The sequence below is a fragment of the Gasterosteus aculeatus genome, chromosome 2, assembly GCF_964276395.1.
Source record: "Gasterosteus aculeatus chromosome 2, fGasAcu3.hap1.1, whole genome shotgun sequence".
NCBI classification, from domain to species: Eukaryota; Metazoa; Chordata; class Actinopteri; order Perciformes; family Gasterosteidae; genus Gasterosteus; species Gasterosteus aculeatus.
In genome coordinates, this window is record NC_135689.1 from 11,407,223 (window position 1) to 11,425,369 (window position 18,147).

The 18,147-nt window shown below is 45.8% G+C and overlaps 1 protein-coding gene across 1 annotated transcript in view; it reads right to left on the reverse strand.

The window, feature by feature from the left end:
• dip2ba (disco-interacting protein 2 homolog Ba) overlaps nucleotides 1-18,147 on the reverse strand; it is a 31,942-nt gene that overhangs the window by 3,168 nt on the left and 10,627 nt on the right. The window contains exons 2-37 of the mRNA XM_040192888.2: nucleotides 14,980-15,051; nucleotides 13,620-13,775; nucleotides 13,352-13,477; nucleotides 13,018-13,254; nucleotides 12,787-12,915; nucleotides 11,947-12,066; nucleotides 11,388-11,585; nucleotides 11,112-11,203; nucleotides 10,923-11,033; nucleotides 10,476-10,599; nucleotides 10,113-10,222; nucleotides 9,539-9,641; nucleotides 9,192-9,256; nucleotides 9,011-9,104; nucleotides 8,711-8,830; nucleotides 8,488-8,602; nucleotides 8,081-8,220; nucleotides 7,827-7,963; nucleotides 7,505-7,585; nucleotides 7,284-7,411; nucleotides 6,967-7,081; nucleotides 6,464-6,665; nucleotides 6,250-6,362; nucleotides 4,239-4,319; nucleotides 3,953-4,076; nucleotides 3,742-3,863; nucleotides 2,544-2,655; nucleotides 2,066-2,175; nucleotides 1,818-1,948; nucleotides 1,553-1,721; nucleotides 1,236-1,406; nucleotides 1,086-1,147; nucleotides 924-981; nucleotides 761-835; nucleotides 401-575; nucleotides 59-182 (exon numbers count right to left, since the gene is read on the reverse strand). Of these exons, the coding sequence (XP_040048822.1) occupies nucleotides 59-182; nucleotides 401-575; nucleotides 761-835; nucleotides 924-981; nucleotides 1,086-1,147; nucleotides 1,236-1,406; nucleotides 1,553-1,721; nucleotides 1,818-1,948; nucleotides 2,066-2,175; nucleotides 2,544-2,655; nucleotides 3,742-3,863; nucleotides 3,953-4,076; nucleotides 4,239-4,319; nucleotides 6,250-6,362; nucleotides 6,464-6,665; nucleotides 6,967-7,081; nucleotides 7,284-7,411; nucleotides 7,505-7,585; nucleotides 7,827-7,963; nucleotides 8,081-8,220; nucleotides 8,488-8,602; nucleotides 8,711-8,830; nucleotides 9,011-9,104; nucleotides 9,192-9,256; nucleotides 9,539-9,641; nucleotides 10,113-10,222; nucleotides 10,476-10,599; nucleotides 10,923-11,033; nucleotides 11,112-11,203; nucleotides 11,388-11,585; nucleotides 11,947-12,066; nucleotides 12,787-12,915; nucleotides 13,018-13,254; nucleotides 13,352-13,477; nucleotides 13,620-13,775; nucleotides 14,980-15,051 (4,402 nt within the window). The remainder of the gene's footprint in view (nucleotides 1-58; nucleotides 183-400; nucleotides 576-760; nucleotides 836-923; nucleotides 982-1,085; nucleotides 1,148-1,235; nucleotides 1,407-1,552; nucleotides 1,722-1,817; nucleotides 1,949-2,065; nucleotides 2,176-2,543; nucleotides 2,656-3,741; nucleotides 3,864-3,952; nucleotides 4,077-4,238; nucleotides 4,320-6,249; nucleotides 6,363-6,463; nucleotides 6,666-6,966; nucleotides 7,082-7,283; nucleotides 7,412-7,504; nucleotides 7,586-7,826; nucleotides 7,964-8,080; nucleotides 8,221-8,487; nucleotides 8,603-8,710; nucleotides 8,831-9,010; nucleotides 9,105-9,191; nucleotides 9,257-9,538; nucleotides 9,642-10,112; nucleotides 10,223-10,475; nucleotides 10,600-10,922; nucleotides 11,034-11,111; nucleotides 11,204-11,387; nucleotides 11,586-11,946; nucleotides 12,067-12,786; nucleotides 12,916-13,017; nucleotides 13,255-13,351; nucleotides 13,478-13,619; nucleotides 13,776-14,979; nucleotides 15,052-18,147) is intronic.

Sequence of the window (18,147 nt, forward strand, 5' to 3'; positions counted from 1 at the left end):
CAGGCCGTGGGTGAAGAAAAACATAAATCGCAAAAGCGACTGCGTGAAAGAACCTCACCTTTCTGCGATGCAGCGGTGGGCTCGTGACACTGACGTCTCGATGTCAATGGGGTGATAGCGAAGCCCCCTCAGCTCCAACGTCTCATCCAGAGAGCCCACCACAAACAAGGCGTCGTGACGATCTGTGGCGCAGAAGAACAAAGGTACTCAACTCTTAATCGGTATGGACTTAACCAGTTAGAGGAAATTAAAACATACCCTTAAAAGCTCAATGCAAAAGGGACATGTTTTATATAAATCGGTTTATAACGATATAACGATTGACCCCCGCCAACACTGGCTAAAGAAAGAGGCCAATGGAGGTGAATACGGTCAACTTTTTTCCCAAATGGCCTTTCACCTCCGCTCGCATCCAGGAGCTCGGTCCTCTTGATGAAGCCCAGGTAGCCCGTCCTGGCCCACAGGGTGTGGGGCTCCCCGAAGCTGAGCTTGGTGTTGAAGTGGTCTGCCTGGAGGCTCTCCTCCCCGTAGATGGTGTAGTAGCCGCTGGCACAGTGAGGGCTGTTCACCCAGATCTGAGCCGGGACGGAAACAACGGTTTTCAAATCTAAGACTGCTCGCGTTCAGATTCATCGATTTCTGTGTCGAACAGCTGCTGTGCGCGTTGCTCTGTGCGAGTGCAACCGCTTGGTGTGTTGCAGAATTGTATGAGGACATTGTTAAAATGTCAGCATCCAATGACGTGTCTCTCTCCACTCACCTCCCCGAGATGCGAATCTCCCAGCGGCCCTCTGGTCTCTGGGTTGACAATGATGACCCTCACTCCTGGGAGGATCTTTGAGGAGACAACATGAAGTTGGAATTTAGCTTTAGAGATAATGCAACCGTGCAATAATGCAAAAGTGCCAATAATCAATACTTACAGTGCCAGACTCCATGAGGGGAAGACTCTGTGGTGCTCCTCGTTCCACAAGCCTCACCCTAAGAAGGACACGGCCAAGAAACGTCAATCATTCTGTTCGATCCGTCCGACAGACCATGTTTGTTTTCACCAGTTGTGTCTCAGCTGGGTCGACCAGTTTTACCTGTCGTGGCGAAGCGACTTCATGTCAACGTAGACGGTGGAGGGGTCCGGTCCAGCGGTGCCCTGGGGATGCAGAGAGGTTAATTAATCATCATCCAGTGATAACGCCCTTGGATCCGTTGAATTGGGAAGTAGGCGTGAAGAAACCAACCTGCAGGCAGATGGCCAGGTTGACCCGGGAGCCGAAGGCGGTGCTGACGGCACGCGCGGAAAGGCCGATATCTTTGAAGAGCTTGGAGAAGGACTGCGTGAGAGCGAGACGAGGACGCTCCTCCGCTATCACCACACAGCTCCGCACGCACGACAGGTTCAGACCCCGAGCCTGGAGGAGCGCACGGCCGGAGGTTATTTCACACGCTTAACTCTGCATGAGCGGACATTAGCCACGGTGGATTGAGATATTGAGCTATGCCGAACCACAAGTACAATATTTATGACTTGTTTAAATTCCACAAGTGTGATTCTGACCTTCAGCATCTCTGTCTGGGTTCCCAGACCTTTGGTGCAGAGCTCCATCACAGAGTAGGAGCAGAAGGTGTCTCTGATCTTGTACTGACTGAGCGTGCTCAGCCACAGAGGCAGCGAGCTCTCCAGCTCCAGAGGAGGAATAAGGATGGACTGGTGACCTGAGTAAACACTAGCACAAAAACACACACTGGCTACAGACACATATTTAAAGGAGCAGTATCAGTGTGTGTGTGTGTGTGTGTGTGTGTGTGCGCGTGTGTGTTACCTGGAGAGGCACCACAGGACGAAGCCCAGGCCACAGTATGGGTCCAGGCAGATGGCTATTTGGCGTGAGGAGTAGAGCTCACACTGCAGCTTAATGGAGCGGCACAGAGTGCTGATCGCAGCATGAGACATCTACCAAGAAATAAACGGTCAAAAATACCGTCAGAGCAAATCCACTTCATCTAATTCCCTCTGGCTAAAGCGATCACATGTCCCTTACAACACGTAGGATTTGGGAGAGTCGTTTACCTTGACTCCAGTCAACATGCCGGTGGTGGACACACTGAAGTCCAGGTAGGCCAGCATCTCAGCTGTAGGCGGTTTATAAATGTTTGGAGGCCGCTTTCTGGGGAGATCGTCTGTGAGAAGGGGATTTGTTTTGTTATTTTCTTATTGGATGAAATAAATTGCACACTTGCACGGTTTTACATTGGTGTTATTGCATCGTAACCTGGTAATTGTTCCGTGATTTTGTTTTTCTCGTGTGCAGCATCACTCTTGCAAGATGCAGAGTACTGGGACTACGGGGAGTAGCTTTTAGTCCACTTTAGGTTTCCCCAAAAGGTTTAAAGTTAGACAAAGTGCAAACGGGACACCTCGTTGACAGAAGGGGAACACATTTTGTAGTCTCAAGTGCTAAATCCAAGCACTCTCACAGATGTATGATAACAACCGAGGTCAGCAGCTTGATGTCATTCACAATGATATGTGAACAGATGTGAAGCACCTGTGTCGATGATCGTGGGCCACGTCTTGATGTTGACGCTGGCAGCGGCCTCCCTGGACCTGAGGATCCTCATGAGAGGCTGAGTGGTGAGGATGCAGGCTGCTTTGCTCACCTGTAACATACATAAAAGGAGGTCATCCAAGGTAATAAAATACCATTTTAACAATGACCTCTGGTACAAATCCTCCTTCCATCACTGAAATAAAAGGCATTTAATCATTGTTATACTTTATTGATCCCTTTGGTGACATTCTACTTGATTGGTTTCCCTCCAGGGAAACCATGAAGGTATTTCACTGAGTCTGGTTGGGAGTCAGTTACTTACTTCATGGCACTTTGACAACTATAGCAGATCGCTCCAGTGGTCCTTGAGAGCAATATAATAATTTAAAAAAAATTAAAATGGTAAATAAAGTAAAAGATGTAACTAATATATCACCATGTATCAGTTGATTATTTACAGGATAACGAATATTTAATATAACGTATAATATAATATTTATAATATAACGAAAGTTTTCTGAAAATGTACATATCTGAATGTGCAAATTACACATTATTTCATTAAGTATTTTCCAATGTGCACACTTGTGAACCAATATCTGAACATTGGATGAAACCAGGTTTGAATTTTGATTTAAATTTGACACACATTAGAGTCTACAGTTTTTTGGGATATCTCTACTCACTCCATAAATCAGTAAATACTGCCAAAAATCTATTTCTGACATTTTCTTAGTACTAAAATGTGAATAAATCAGGCAGTAAATGATACATGAACCAACCCCTCAGTACATCAGAATACAGATGGAAATTAAACTGGAATGTTTGGTGCAAATGTGGAGTTTCCTGGCTCAGATTACGAGGAAAAAAACATTTTGAGAAAAGGGCAAATGAATTATTGTTATTATCGAATGCCATGTTTTAGGAGAAATCTACAAAACAAAGTGGTAAAACAAAGACCTAAATATGTATTTTGGATGATTTGTTTCCACAAAACAAAAAAAAAGATGAAATAGCACAAAATCAAATATAGATTATAGCAGTGCAGCCGACGGATCATGAGATAGAACAAATGCAGATTTGTTGTCCTTCAATAATTGTATGTGAATTAATCTAGTGTGCTTTGGTAATGGCTGACTGAAAAAAGGCCTGTGTAATGGAAGCAGTATTTAGAAAACCAGTGGGTGGCACTCACGTCAATGATCATGCGGACCGTGGGGAGAGTGGCAGCCAGGTTCTGTGGGTGGGGCGGCCTCACCGTCACAGGGATGACCCCCGCGTAGAGACAGCCATAGAAGGCAGCTATAAGGTCAATGCCTGCAGAGATAACAGAAAGACATGAGCCGTTGGAACTGAAACACGGAGAGATGTCCGTGATGAGATGTCTGTGATGTGTGTGTTTTTACCTGGGGGATAAAGCAGCACCACATTGTCCCCTGTGTTGAGGCCTCCTCTCTCCATCAGTGTAGCTGTGATTTTCTCTGCCCTCTTGTGCAGCTGTGCACAAGTAGCGGTGCACACTGCCACTCCCTAAAAGTGAGGAAATACAGCTGAACTCTCCCAACAAAATATAGTGGATCACCATTTAAAAAGGTACACGGAGTAAAGGCAGGCATTATGTATGTTATTACTAACACACTTTCAGATACACGTGTGTGTGTGAGTGAGTGAGTGAGTGAGTGAGATATCTACCTTGGCATTGAGCAGCACATACAGTATGTGGTCCGGGTCCGTTTGAGCTCTCCATTGCAGAGCTTCAGACAAAAACTGGTGCTGGTAAAGAGAGTGTGTCATCACACAAACATTAATGGTGGACTCACTCAATACAGCTATTGCACACACAAAAAACACAGTTTCATCGGTGGCAAATAATAATCCATTCAAAAAGGATCCAACAGATAAAACACATAAAAAATGCCTCCCTACACATGATCCAGCTATATATAGACGGATCTTAGTGGAACAGATATATTTAGTCAACAGACTGTGTGGAATAGAGAAAAGACAAAAGACATTCTGTGACATCGCCAGGGAGACACACGACCGGAGTACGTCTACAGAACCTCGTAGTGCGGGGTAAGTAAGCAGAGACCATCTGCAACCAGGGCCTTTAAAACAAAAGGGGTAGGACAACCTTGAAAAGCCTTTTAGTGCCTCTTTGGCCAAAATTTCTCAGGGGAAAATTCCAATAGCTATTTTTAGAATTAAATATAAAAAGGAAATAAATGCATATCAGATATGTCATTTTACTAAATTCACTGCAGCCATTATTCATAGTTATCACTTTTAAAGTATTTAATGTGAATGGTGATTTAGTATTTTCAGGATTGAATGGAATTTAATATTAACCTCTTGATAAGTATTATCAATAAGCCAATGAACTGGCTGATGGAAGGATTGAAAAAGACATGACGTGAATGTAAAGAAAGTCTGTTAAAGACAGACGCCAAGTAAAGCTGAAACGTCAATAAACAAAAATAAAGTTAGTACCTGACGTTGACAAAATCGTTTTACAGAAGTGTCCTATTAATATTGATGGCCAGTCCAGCCAAGTCCAGCCGTTCTCTCTCTTGCTCACTCTCTCTCTCTCTCTCTCTCTCTCAGGGCGCGCTCAGGTCACCAATGCTTCAGGAGTCACATCATGCAGAACGTCTACCCTGAGCACTCATCAAGCCATGCTACACATGGGAGCATCACAGTGAACACAGCGAGCAGAGGTGCACACAAAGATGTTCCTGATCAACACCTCTATGGGGTTTATTAGCATTAAGCGTAGCAGTATGCGATAAGATGCTCTTCGGTGGTCACATACGGTAGCAGACCATTTATAACCACTTACTTAAAAAGAAAGACAACTTTTACTAATTTAGATGAATGTCAATTAATGAACTCCAAAGCTTTAGGTTCTGTAAAACGAATAGGCTGCTGGCAAACGCCTCTTTTCAAAAAGGTGATAGCAGCGAGTCTGTTATGTGACACTGATGAGTCTAAAGTGATGTTTAACTTGAGTTTATTAGTGAGTTTAAGTGTGTGGACCCCTGCTGGCCAAGGAACCAGCCTGGAAATATAAATATATATCTCTGTGCGTTGGGCCAAAGCTGCTGCTGGTGGCCGTCAGGCTGTCGCGGCTGCAAAAAGCTGACTGACAGAAGCAGGAGAAGCACAGACGGGTGGGGTTCAGGCTAGAGCCTTACCATCATGGTGGGCCACATACAGAGCTACAGCCCAACCCAAGCAAAGTTAAAAAGGTAGAACAAGAGATTTAGGATCAGACATAGTATTAACTGGGACTCGATTCTTCAACACATTCAATTCGATTTAAAGAGATTTGTAACTACGTTATTCAATTATTTTCTAGATTCTTGAAGCGTAAACATCAGGAAATAAATAGAATCCGAGTTCCAAGGTTGTATTTTGTCCGACAAACAGTCCAAAACATGGAAATACCCAGTTAACAATAGTGTTAAAAAACGTCAAATATTTGGCTTTTTTGTGTGATAAATCCCGTAACTAATCAGCTAATCACTGATGCTGTAATATTGTGAATAATATACAGTGAGTAATGACAGCAACAGCATACAGTTCATACAAATATGTTATACCGTTGAGAAAGAGAAGTCCATTGTATTAAACTTCTGAATATTATTTTACGTGCTTTGATGTGAGGTCAAAGTGTGGTTCAGGTGTGTGTTGCAGGCTGTACCTTTCGGATCAGATCCTGGTCCTCCACCATGCCAAGCTCTCTGCCTGTTGCCTGGGCGATCCGTTTCCCTGCCACCAAGTTGCCAACCAGCATAGAGGCGGGTCCGACATCCACTGAACACATCAAAGACGAGGTCCTTTAGCGGCATACTTGGGTAGTCTTTTTCATGATGTTCTATCGTAAACGCCACTGGCTATGGTCTAAGGTGGACTACCTGGTTGCTTCTGGCGTGGCTTGGGCATGTTGGTGACACAGGTGTGTGGGCACAGCAGGATATTACAGGGGTGCAGGTTTCCCTCCAGGAAGTTCTGCTTGGTTTCACAGATGTGGATGCCTCCGAGAGGCGTCTTTGGGAGGGTGTTGGCCGGGACTAGAGCGAGGCAGTACAGGCCGACTTGGTGGATACTGTCGATGGCCTGTAAAGAAAATGGGTTGTTGTTTAATGATAGCAAAGTCTATATGGTTATTGTAAACTTTTTACCAATCAAAGCAGCAACAATCAATACAATGTAATGCATTACTTCAGTGCATTCACAAGGCAGCATTGTGATCTCGCATTTTGTAGTTAATTGTAGCAACTGTAGGGGAACAAGCTTTTTTTTCCTGCCTCTGTTCTGACAGGAGAACTTTGAACTGACGGCTCCAAATATGACTGTTCTGCAAAAATAAAAAGCTCCGACTTCACTCAGTAGTAAGTTTCCATGCATATGATGTTACCTGCAGTACTCGACTCATCCACTGGAAGCTGTCTTCCTCACTGGCGTCGGGCCTCTGCTCTGCCACGATCACTATCCTCTCATCATAAAACACCGTCACTGAGAACACAGCGATCCTGCACCAATGGCAAAACAATAGATGAGCACTCACACTCAGTGACACACACACACACAGACCACAGGGTGTTCGAGGTATTGTTGAGTTTGGCTGTTATGGTGCCCATATTTGTATTGATATGCATCCATGCAGTTTTGAGGTGAACATTTACACAGACACAAAGCACATTGGCTCACAAGGAGGAGCAGTCAGTGACTCACCTCCCTCTGTAAACAGTTTTAACCGGCTCCACCGCCAGTGCGGTGGCCACAAGGTCGTCGGCGTTGTGGCGCCGCCCGCTCACCATCAGCAGCCCCTCGATCTTCCCCACAACAAACACCAGACTTCCCTGCGGAGAAAACAGTTGAACTCCGTAAAAAAAACCTCACTTCATTCATTTGATGAATCTCAGAAGGCAAAGTCTTTAATCTCTCTCGCTCACCGGTCCTACAAATCCAAGCAGACCCGTCCGGCTGAACGGAATTTCTCCTATTGGTGCTCCGGCTTGGTTGACAGGGATCACCTATGGAAAAATTACCGGTTGGACTTAAATCCACAGCGTAAAACATCCTGATCTACTATGATAATTAGAATATCTTATATTTATTAGAATTGTGATACTACTTAAGTCATACAATGAAAAAGCAACAGTTCGACTCCATCATTTAAGCATGTGTTCTTTCCCATCCGTGCATTTTCTGAACCAGCTTATACCGTTCAGAGTGTAGCGGGACAGAGACTGATCCCAGCCCACACTGACATACCTCAAATGTGTTTTTGGTGACGCCGTGCAGGCCATAGTACATGGTGCCTCCAGCCCGAGAGTTGATAACAATCTCTCCTATTTCATCCGTCTTGCACAGCTGAGGAGGACCGTCCGGCTTCACAATGCACATCAGGGCTGAAACAAGATAACAGATTGAAACATTGGGTATAATTCAACACATGTATTCTCATAAAATGTAAGATAAACAATTAATGTTAGGAAAGGCAGGTTGCAATGCCATTTAATACCCACCTCCAGGCATGATGTGTCCCACGTCTTGAACAGTGAGAGCAGAGTTCTTGTCCTCTGTGTTCACCCTGATCACGCCGTGGCTCAGTCCGCCCATGGACAGGATGGCTCTGGCTGGTAGAGGAGCTCCTCGTGCACCAGGCCTGCAGGGAGAGCACAAAGAGAAGTGATGTGGTGATGGAAATAATGATGGGTCAAGCAGGGCAGGAGCAGGGAGGGAATAGTAGTCTAGTGATAAACAAGTCCCGAAGTCTTGTGGTGTCAGTGGTTTTATCTTGGAACATAGTCAAGAGGTGGTTTTGTTTTGATGTACTAAGTAGTGGCGTTATTATATCCTAGAGCTTATTGTTAATTTAAACTAACGTCTTTGCCCGTGTCTTATCCCAGAGCGTGTGAGAATTCACACGTACCTGCGTATGGCCACAGTCAGGGCCTCAGGAGAGGTGGCGCATGGGCAGATCACCTCAGGCTTCAGACCGTGAGACTGAAACACGTTCAGGAAGGCATCACATGACGACACCGACCCTGATAACAAAAGAATGAGATAAAACACATTTCCAAAACAGGTTGAAATAGTCATGCATACAAGTTTATACCACGGCAGTTCTTTATTACAAAGAGCATGGGACTCACATGGGTTTGCTCCATCAGCCACAATAAGCATACGGATGGAGGACAGGCTGCTGTCCCTCTGGTCCTTGTGAGCCATCATGGCCCAGTGGAGGTCACGGCACTTCACCAACGCCACACGTGCTATTGGATAAAAGGGGATGTTATGTGCTGCACATGTTGAGTGTTTTTCATTAAAAACAAAACTGTCAATATATTCACTGTTTCCAACAAATACATGTTTTTGCAGTATATATACATTCGCAAAAAAAGCTTCTATTTTGTCTTTGAAATAATGAAGTGAGATTGGACATTGGCTGAAACCTTTGTGAATGTGGACCCTCTGCACCCAGGACATGGGACATGCTTTCATGACCGCATACGGCACCGTGATGGTGTGGATTCTGTTCATGACACTCTGGAAAAAATAAACATATTGCCAATGTCACCTTGTGCTACAAACCCAAGTTGAAAAAGGTCAACCAATCTGTTGCATTCAGCTCACCGTTAAGACGCCATGCCACATGCCCATATCCTTCTTGCAGTCCAACACGTTGACCAGTGTCTCACCTAAGACAGAAAACACAGACACATAAGCAAGGGCAAACATTGTGTGAAAGATGCAGAATCTTAATAACCGTCTATTTTTTTATGTGTTAGTGCTTATTTTCCCCTAATCATGATCCTCAGTTAATCTTCTCTCAGGTGCCGCTCTGCTGAAGAGCTCACTCGCTGAGCACTGTTACACTTATAACATCATTTAGTTCCCTCTCACACAGAGAGAGAGGGGGTTACTGTAGGTGAGGCAAAGAAGCAGAAGTGGTAACGGTTACGAAAGCATCAAGCTCGGACCTTCGCAGTAGTTACAGGCCTGCGTCAGGGCTTGACAGTGTGTCAGCATCGAGATCTTTGACACAGCGACTCCCATCACCGTTCCCTCCTTACTTGCTTTGTACTGTTGGAAGACACACACACACACACACACACACACACACACACACACACACACACACACACACACACACACACACACACACACACACACACACACACACACACACACACACACACACACACACCAAGTTAAGTGAGTATAATACCTGGAAACAAACCAATGAAAATAATCATTAATACATGTCATGTATATAGTGCATGTATACCACTTTCTATCTAGCTTTTTCTTTATGAGGAAGAACTAATTCATACAAGAAATCATGTTGAGATGTACAATATTTTGAGTTTAAAAAAAGACAGTAGAGAACCTATTTGAAACACATCGAATAGCATTAAAATGTAAGAGGATTATGTTTTACAAAGTCGTTTAAAAGATAACTTGTAATTTCCTTTCCCAATTTTCTCCTGCAGGACATTTAATACACTTTTGTGGGATAAGCGAAGTAGAAAATGTTCATGTTCTGCAGGGTACCTCTATGTAGGCAGTGTCTGTGTTGGCGGTGGGGATGTGAGGCTGCCAGTCTTTGGACGGTTTGGTCAGGTACTTGGTGTCCGTCACTACCCATTTCATCCTTGGCCATCCTGGTAAACGTAATCACAAAGAAAAACAGAAATATTTGTGATTCGCCACACCCAACTGGAGCCGCACTGCTCACCCTCCTGGTTTCAAGGCCAAACGTACACAGACGGTTCTTTATAAACAGAGCGACAACACATCCACCCTTTCACACACCAAAGCCCCAAACTGGCCAGTGAACCCTGTTGTTCCCTTTTAACGAGCCTGTAGTGACGGCTCCCAGAGAGATTGACATGGAGCTGACTGCTGCAGACTAACCTTTGAACTGGATGATCTCTCCGTTAGGCGTCTTGGGAAGCCCTTTGAGGCACAACTCACTGGTCAGGGCCAGACTAACACCACAGCTTCCCAATAGGAAGCCAATCTGTTGGCTGCCTGCATCCTGTGAAAAGGGACGAGGGTATGAGACATATGACGCACATGGAGGGGCTAGTTTACAAATAGAGTGGCAATTAAAAACATAGCCGTCAAAATACTTTTCTAAATACTCCATATTTAAATATGAGCAGTGAATCTGTTGTTTTTTGCCACAGAAAACAGGACGATTGGAGGCACACGCATGGCATTATTATGTAGTTAGTAAATAAACTAGCTGCTCAGTTACAATTAACCTAATTTAAATGGCACAAATTTCAGAAGAAATAATACCGATTTGTATCCCTCAGCGATCACTGAGGAATTCACTTGGCGGAACAACTTTGTTACCTGTCGGGACAGAGGTACCTCGATGGGCACTGGGATGACCTCTGCTAACAGGCAGCCATAGAAAGCCACCCAGAACATGCCGGGGTCGCTGTTGGGATACACTAATGCCACCTGTGAAGCAAACAAAGTATTATTTTTATCCGAGCACTAAGTACACAACGTACCGAGTGTCGACTGAGAGACTCTTACCCGATCCCCAGGTTGCAGCACCGGTTCGGTCTTGGTACCCAGTTTATTCAGCAGTGTGTAGGCCAATTTCAGACTGCGACTCCATAGTTTTCCTGTGGAAAAGACAAGCCCATGATAATATTAAGATGTCCTCTTTGCCATGTTGTATAACCAATTCAGAGTAGGTAGAGGGGTCCATTTGGAGAACACCATATCATGAACATTAACGCGCACTACACAACATATTTGCCGTTTGCTGTGTACGTTGTCGTTGCTCTGCACGGAGGTGTTGCTCACCATATGTGAGGGTGTAGAGGGGCTTGCCGGTGATGTCCAGCGCAGTAAGAGCTGGGCTCTTGGCCTGGGTGGCCCCCCAGCGGGCGAGGGCAGCCTGTAGGGCAGGAGGCCAGTTACTGACCACTCCGAGGGGTTCTCCCTTCACCGGGATGATTTGACGTCCCTCCGGCTTCGGGGTGTTGGGGTCCGGCTGGGGGACTGGACAACCGCAGAGGTGCAGATGAGAGGGCAGGCAGAAGATGGTTAGGACAAGCCCACAGCATGCAACAACATATTGCACTACAGTTGAATTGTACAACTAATAGTATATTAACAAATCCATTTTGGCCATTCCTTTAGATTTTTACTGTTAAGCGTCCATTAATTGAACATAAATAGTATTAACTAACCTCACTTACCAGTTAGTTTAGTCAATAGCGATCAAAAAAATGTAACATTGTAAAAGTTCATATCAAAAGCAGAAAGAAATACTGGTGTGTCAATACGAGTCTGATTGAAGCAACAACAATCACAGATTGTTAAGTGTTGAATAGATGCATGAGCACACTTTGTGTCTCACCTTCTACAATTTCCTCAGAATCATCCAGGAAGAATTCACTGAGTGGTGGTCTCTTTGGCCGTTTGAGTGTATTCAACAGCTGCTGGATCTTGGTGGACACCCTACTGTTGACAGGCACGCCTGGACAAACGACAAGGCAACAGCCACAGTCAGAAACAACCCAAATAACACCGCACACGGCCACACATGCAATTTGATTGCATCACAAATACAAGTCACTTCGTCACACATTCTCACACAGGTAGAACCCTTGGCGCTAGCACGTAGAGATGATCAGCAGCGAGAAGGATTCAGAGGGGGGTAAGAGACACAGATTGGACGATCGTAATGGCAAATCTAATGTAGGATGTTCTGTACGTCTAAACCTATGACACAAAAACAAACAGAGAGAGAGAGAGACAGACGCCAGGCTGGAAAAGCAAGCCGATTTGGAGCTCTTCCGCATCCCTCCCCTTCCCCCGATATCGATTTATATTACCTTTTCTTTTTCCTTTTTTAAATGAAAGTCAAGACAGGGACAGGATTAATGGACCCAAAAGAAAGAAAACAAAAGATCTGTGATTAGCGGCATTCACCACACAGGATAATGTTGAACATGGGCAGACCGCTTTTATATTTCAACCCTCCGATCAGTTTGGTCACTGCGATGCTGGGAGCAGATCACGCATGACATAGGTTTGACCTCCAATCTGAAGAAGAAGGTTAATAACCAGATGACAGTAACAGAGTAGTGGAAACCACTATGATGTTTCTCTTTTTTGTGGAAATCTACGTCCTGATACAACAACAACAACAGACTTTTATAAAAAAAAAGAAACATCTTGGCTTGCTTGAGTGTACCGTCAGCAGTTTCAATCATGCTGGAGCGGCTCTGTCCACGGCTCATGCCTCTGACAGCTGGAGGCAAGTCCAACCTGGACCCTCTCTCCTGGGGAGTGGAGGACGTCACATCAGGGGGGACGTTGTTTTCTGGTGGAAGAGAGAGAGGGGAGGGGGGCGGGGCGGTGAGTGCCACAAATGGGAACGAGCAGCAAAAAACACGATTATGTATCGGGGTCAACGTCTGAGTACCGATGCGCGCGTTGACCAGTAAATCGGCCAACAAGGACGCGGCAGGCTGTGGCTGAGGCTGAGGCTGCGTCTTGGGCTCTCCATGGGAGAGGGTGGAGGACGCAGACGAGGACGTGGAGGAGCTCTGGACCGAGCGGTTGATCCAGTAATCCGGGCTCTGCAGGCTCTGGGCTAGAACTGCACTGAAAGCTGCCTTCCTGCGCAGTGAGCCCTCATCCTCTGATGCAGAAGATGTGTCTGATGAAGAGGAGAAATATTAAATATCCTCAATATTTAGATGTCTTTTACACTATTTGGCTAAATCGTTTTTCAATTGACATTGAATATAGTTCACCTGGAGGTGTGCAGGTGTCTATGGGAGATTGGACGAAGGCAGAGCGTCTCTTGGTCGGCATGGGAAGGCCCATCTTCTCTTCTTTGTGTTTGGCCAGTGCTGCCTGCACAGCCTCTGTGTGGATGTCTACACAAAGGGCAAGAAGAAAAAGGGAGAAGTAGAAAGAGACACAACAAACATAGAAAATAAAAAAAATAGTACGTTGACATGCTGATGGTTTATTATTGGCGGAGGGTGTGTTTTTTATTTATTTATGTATGCAGTTTACCTGATCTGTAGCGGTCGTCTCTGGCCCCTCCACTGCGGTGTGTGCGGTGGTGTTTGGAGGCCGACGATGTGGAGGGACCCGGGGCCTCGGGACTCGGGCTGGGGTCGACACTGTGGCCGGGGGAAAGCTGTACATCCGGCAGGGACAGATCCACGTCTACGGAAAGGAAGTCGGTACGTGCAGATTAGAAACACATGGACATTAATAAGTAACAAACAAACCCGATCGTCCAGTGAGAGGCACACTATTGCTTCACATAATGCCGTTACAGCTGCAAGGAGGCATGAAATATTACATATTATATTAAAGACAAGCTCTCTAAATGTAGCCTCTCTATAGAGCCTCTGAGCACAAAGTGAAATAAGGACATGTACTTGACTGATGTAACTTATACCGTTAAACTAGGCTAGATCCAAGAAACTATATTTTTAGTCAACTCCTCTCAGAGGACCTGGGCTACAGCGTCTCTGTGTGGATGGTGGTTCAGAAGAATAAGGACAAAGGATGCAACGGGTGGCGGCGCAGGAGCCGACCTTTGGAGCTCCACCATAGCGGACTTCACAACCGGGGCAAGCTGCCAGAGCAGAACCCACTAACAACTAGGGGAATTTGATTAAAGTACTAAATATGGAAATGATCCATGTGAGATTTGGATTCTTGCAGAGCTTTTCAAATTCCCTGTGTGCGTAATCACTTTGCATGCGTCATGTGGTAGCTCTCGCTGAAACAGGCCTCAGTTAATCTAGCAGGAAAGGAAGTTAAGTATTCCTGTTTTTAAAATGAGCTTACATTGACACATCAAGAAAGGTCTTCATGCCAACGCTAATGTGGCGTAATTCTTCCTGAGGAACTCTCCACACCCTCATGTGACTCAGCTGAGCATGTCATCTTACCAACAAGAACTGGCTCAGAGTAGTACAGTGAAACTCCGGTAATTCCCTACTTATGTGACCGACAATGGTCTGTGGGTTTTCTACAGCACCACGGTTATTATATTGTATCAGATATACAAATGTGCAATTCCACTTTTAACCACTAGAGTGTCACAGAAAGCCAAGAACTGTCATCGACAATTCGGACAAAGAGAATTACAGTCACACTGGATATTCAATTAGTGACGCTACTTTCTTAATTGAGATGCAAAAGCTAAACCATATTGTTTATTCTATGTGATTCTCCATACAGATGGAGAACAATTAACTCAAACACAACGCCCGGCTTCCTGAACTCATGACTTATTGAGTACTTATGATGCAATTACTTAAAACCTTCTGCATCTCATAACAACCGGCCCAAAAAATGCTGACAGGAAGACGGCTTGGGAGTGACATTAGAAAAGCAGAAGAAGAACTGGTCTTACTGGGTGAAGGGGGGACGTAGGAGGCCAGCAGCTTGGCTTTCTTCTTCTCATAGCCTTTCTGCGTAATGTCACCTAGGAGAGAGAGAACAGTGACACCACACCGTCATTGTAGTCGTGATTAACACACAAACACCGTTCAACTGCGCACACAGAAACCAGACGAGGTACACACAACACTTCTGACACACACAAACACACAGCCTCTGCTTTAGCTCAAACATGCGTCAGGTTTGAGTCATAATAATAACAACAATCTTTAAACCACAGCAGCTGAGCTACACATATTCACACCTCAGGCCATGTACAACGAGGCGCAGAGATAACACCATTGTTTAGCCTTACATTAGCCCCAGCGAATAAACATGACAAGCGCACAAAAAAAAGCCACCAAGTAACAAAACCCAAATTTGATTAGGGCAACGAGTAGATAAGCGAGCGAGAACAATGGCAAATCTGAAGGCTATCGGGAACATTTGGAATACCAAGCAGAGCAAAAAGGAAGCCATGGGAGGGCGGTTCACATGGGACTGGATTTATCTCCACCCCCCCCCCCCTCTCTTTCTCCCCACTCAGCCCTGACCCTTCCTCATTCTGGCAGGACTCCCACTGCTACCAGAGTTAACAAAGTCTACCCCAAAACACACACTGCGGGCCTGTACAGCAAACAGGCACCCGAGAGAGACCCACACCTTATCCAGGCCAGTAACACACAGACCACACACACACAAACAAAGTCACAACGGCAAAGTTCAACAGCAGATTGGAGGGTGGTGGGCTTGATAAGCCTGCAACTGGGTGGGGAGTCCTGTGTGTGTGTGCTTTGGAGCTTTCTCACACCAGTCACTATGTGGGGTAGTGTTTGCCTGGTAGAACAACATAAAGGAGGCTCCCTGGAGGACAGGGAACGTAGATTGGCCGCATTCGAGTTCAGCAGACTTTTAATTTCAGATCCTTCCCATGCAGGAAATTCTTCAAGTTTCACAACACTGTAAATTCATAGGAAACAGGGGAAGCGGGAGGGACCGGAGGGAATACGCATCATTAGCAAAGTCAGAGACAGTTTGGGGCTTGGGGGTGGGGGGCGCACGCATTTCATTGAATGCTGGGTACTTTGTCATTCTTTTGTTAAGAGAATGTTAAAGTGTTCTCACATAATTAAGTGTGCGTGCTCGATCAATTTGATCTTTACTGGGGGTGAAAAACAACAGCAGCAAATGTCTGATACGGCCCCTTCTCTCGGGGCATTGGCTGAGAATAAACACTCCAAAAACAGACTAAAAAACACCAATCTGCAGCAGATTGATTGTGGTGTGACTGGAGACGGGGTTCGCTCGGCCTGGCGTCCTGGCGTCCGACTGGTGCCTGGAGGGAGGAAGGGAGGGATGGAAAGATGGAGGGAGGAAAGGAGGGACGTCAACAGAGACAAGAGAGAGTCTGTATTTGTGCGAGGGCATAACAGCCGTGGACTGGCAGGACCACGCGGGCTCTGTTGGTGGCAGTGGGCAGAGACAGCGAGGGCTCGGGGGGTTGGAAGCGGGACGGCGACAGCCGTTTCAAAACAGAGGGAAAGCTGTCGATTTTCGAGAGCAAGAATGCGGCGTTTTGAGTGCGAGCATGAGCAAAACAGTAGGTCAGCGGACAGGATATGAGCATTACCCCACCCTGTACACGTGCTGCCAAAATCCATGTGTCCTTCTAGAGGAGGAGGAATGTGCTGATTGGGGAACATCTAGCAGAGAGGGCCAACTGGCCAGGAGAGCCGGCCCCATTGGCCAGAAACTCCTCCGAGGTGCAGAAAGCAAAATATTTGTGTGTGTGTGTGTGTGTGTGTGTGTGTGTGTGCGCGCACGCACATGTGTGTATACACAGCTGTTGCAGGTTAAGGGGTGCTACAGTACACAGCAGAGTGAAGGCTAACTGAGCCCGGAGCAGAGGTGCAGTAGAAGCCTTCTCTGGGAGATGTGTGTCAAACAAAGTCGTCCGCGTTGTGCTTTGACGCAAGAATTCAGTGACAAAAGGTAATTTACTTTCTGTCAGCAATCCACATAATCCCTCCATCACGTCATGCAGGCGTTGAAGTGCGTCTTCATCAAGCTGGTTGTGTAAACAGCCCGACCAGCGGGGGATGTTTCAGAGCTCATTCAAGTCGAGACGACAGTGACCTCATGACTTTTCCTTTAAAACTGCTGCCGTTGACCTCTAACCTCAGGGCTAGCCAGATAGAGGGCAGAGCTTCTCACAGTTGACAGAACAGGGTCCGAATCGGGACACACACACACACACACACACACACACACACACACACATTAACAGCAGCAACGGAAAAACCACATCAATGGTGAATAAGTGATGCGTAATGAAGAGCACGCAGTCTGGGGGAGGAAAGACTGAGGTTTTGGTTATATGCACATGTGGTGTGTGGGGAATACACAATGCAACTCAAATGAACTGGGACAAATCCACACCCGAAGGCACAAAAAAAACGTATGCAAGACTCCAGGTCAGATCAGCAATGTGTGAAATTAATATTGGAATGGGAAAGGACTTGAAAGGATTTTGCTGTTTGTGGTAAATAATCCGAACAAACAGCTTAATCCCAGTTGCCACCATCAGCAAACAGCACTTTGGTTTCAGACGTCGACATAAGACTCCAACAACAAAGCCAGTGTCATTTACCGGCCATTCTTTCAATCGGAGCAACACCTGCAAACGTCAGCATTCCTCCTACTTCTCAACACCACCCAAATCAGGAAAATGCTGCTCTCTGCCTGGGAGGCTCGACGAAGCACTATTTAATGCCAAAGTTTGACGCCTGTTTTGGGGTCAGCGCAAACACATTGTCAAGTAAACCCTTTTTTAGTTAAAGGGCTTTTAGTGTTTGTTTTTTAAATTACAGCAGAAACAGCATGGGTCATAGATGAATATTGCAGTAGGTCAACGCCAGCAACCAGATGATGAAATCACCAAAGGGATACAAACGAGGAGCCAGCGCAGTTTCCGGGGGTCTCATTAACAGTCAGAGGTTACTGCTGGGCTAATGCGTCCTCCCATAGACAGAGTGGTGAGCTCATGGCTGATGCCAGCAGACCGGAGAGAGACTCAGGTACGTAGAGCAGAGGTACACGATTTGTCCTGTGCGTGGTCAGTGCTGCTAAATGGCTTTGGGGA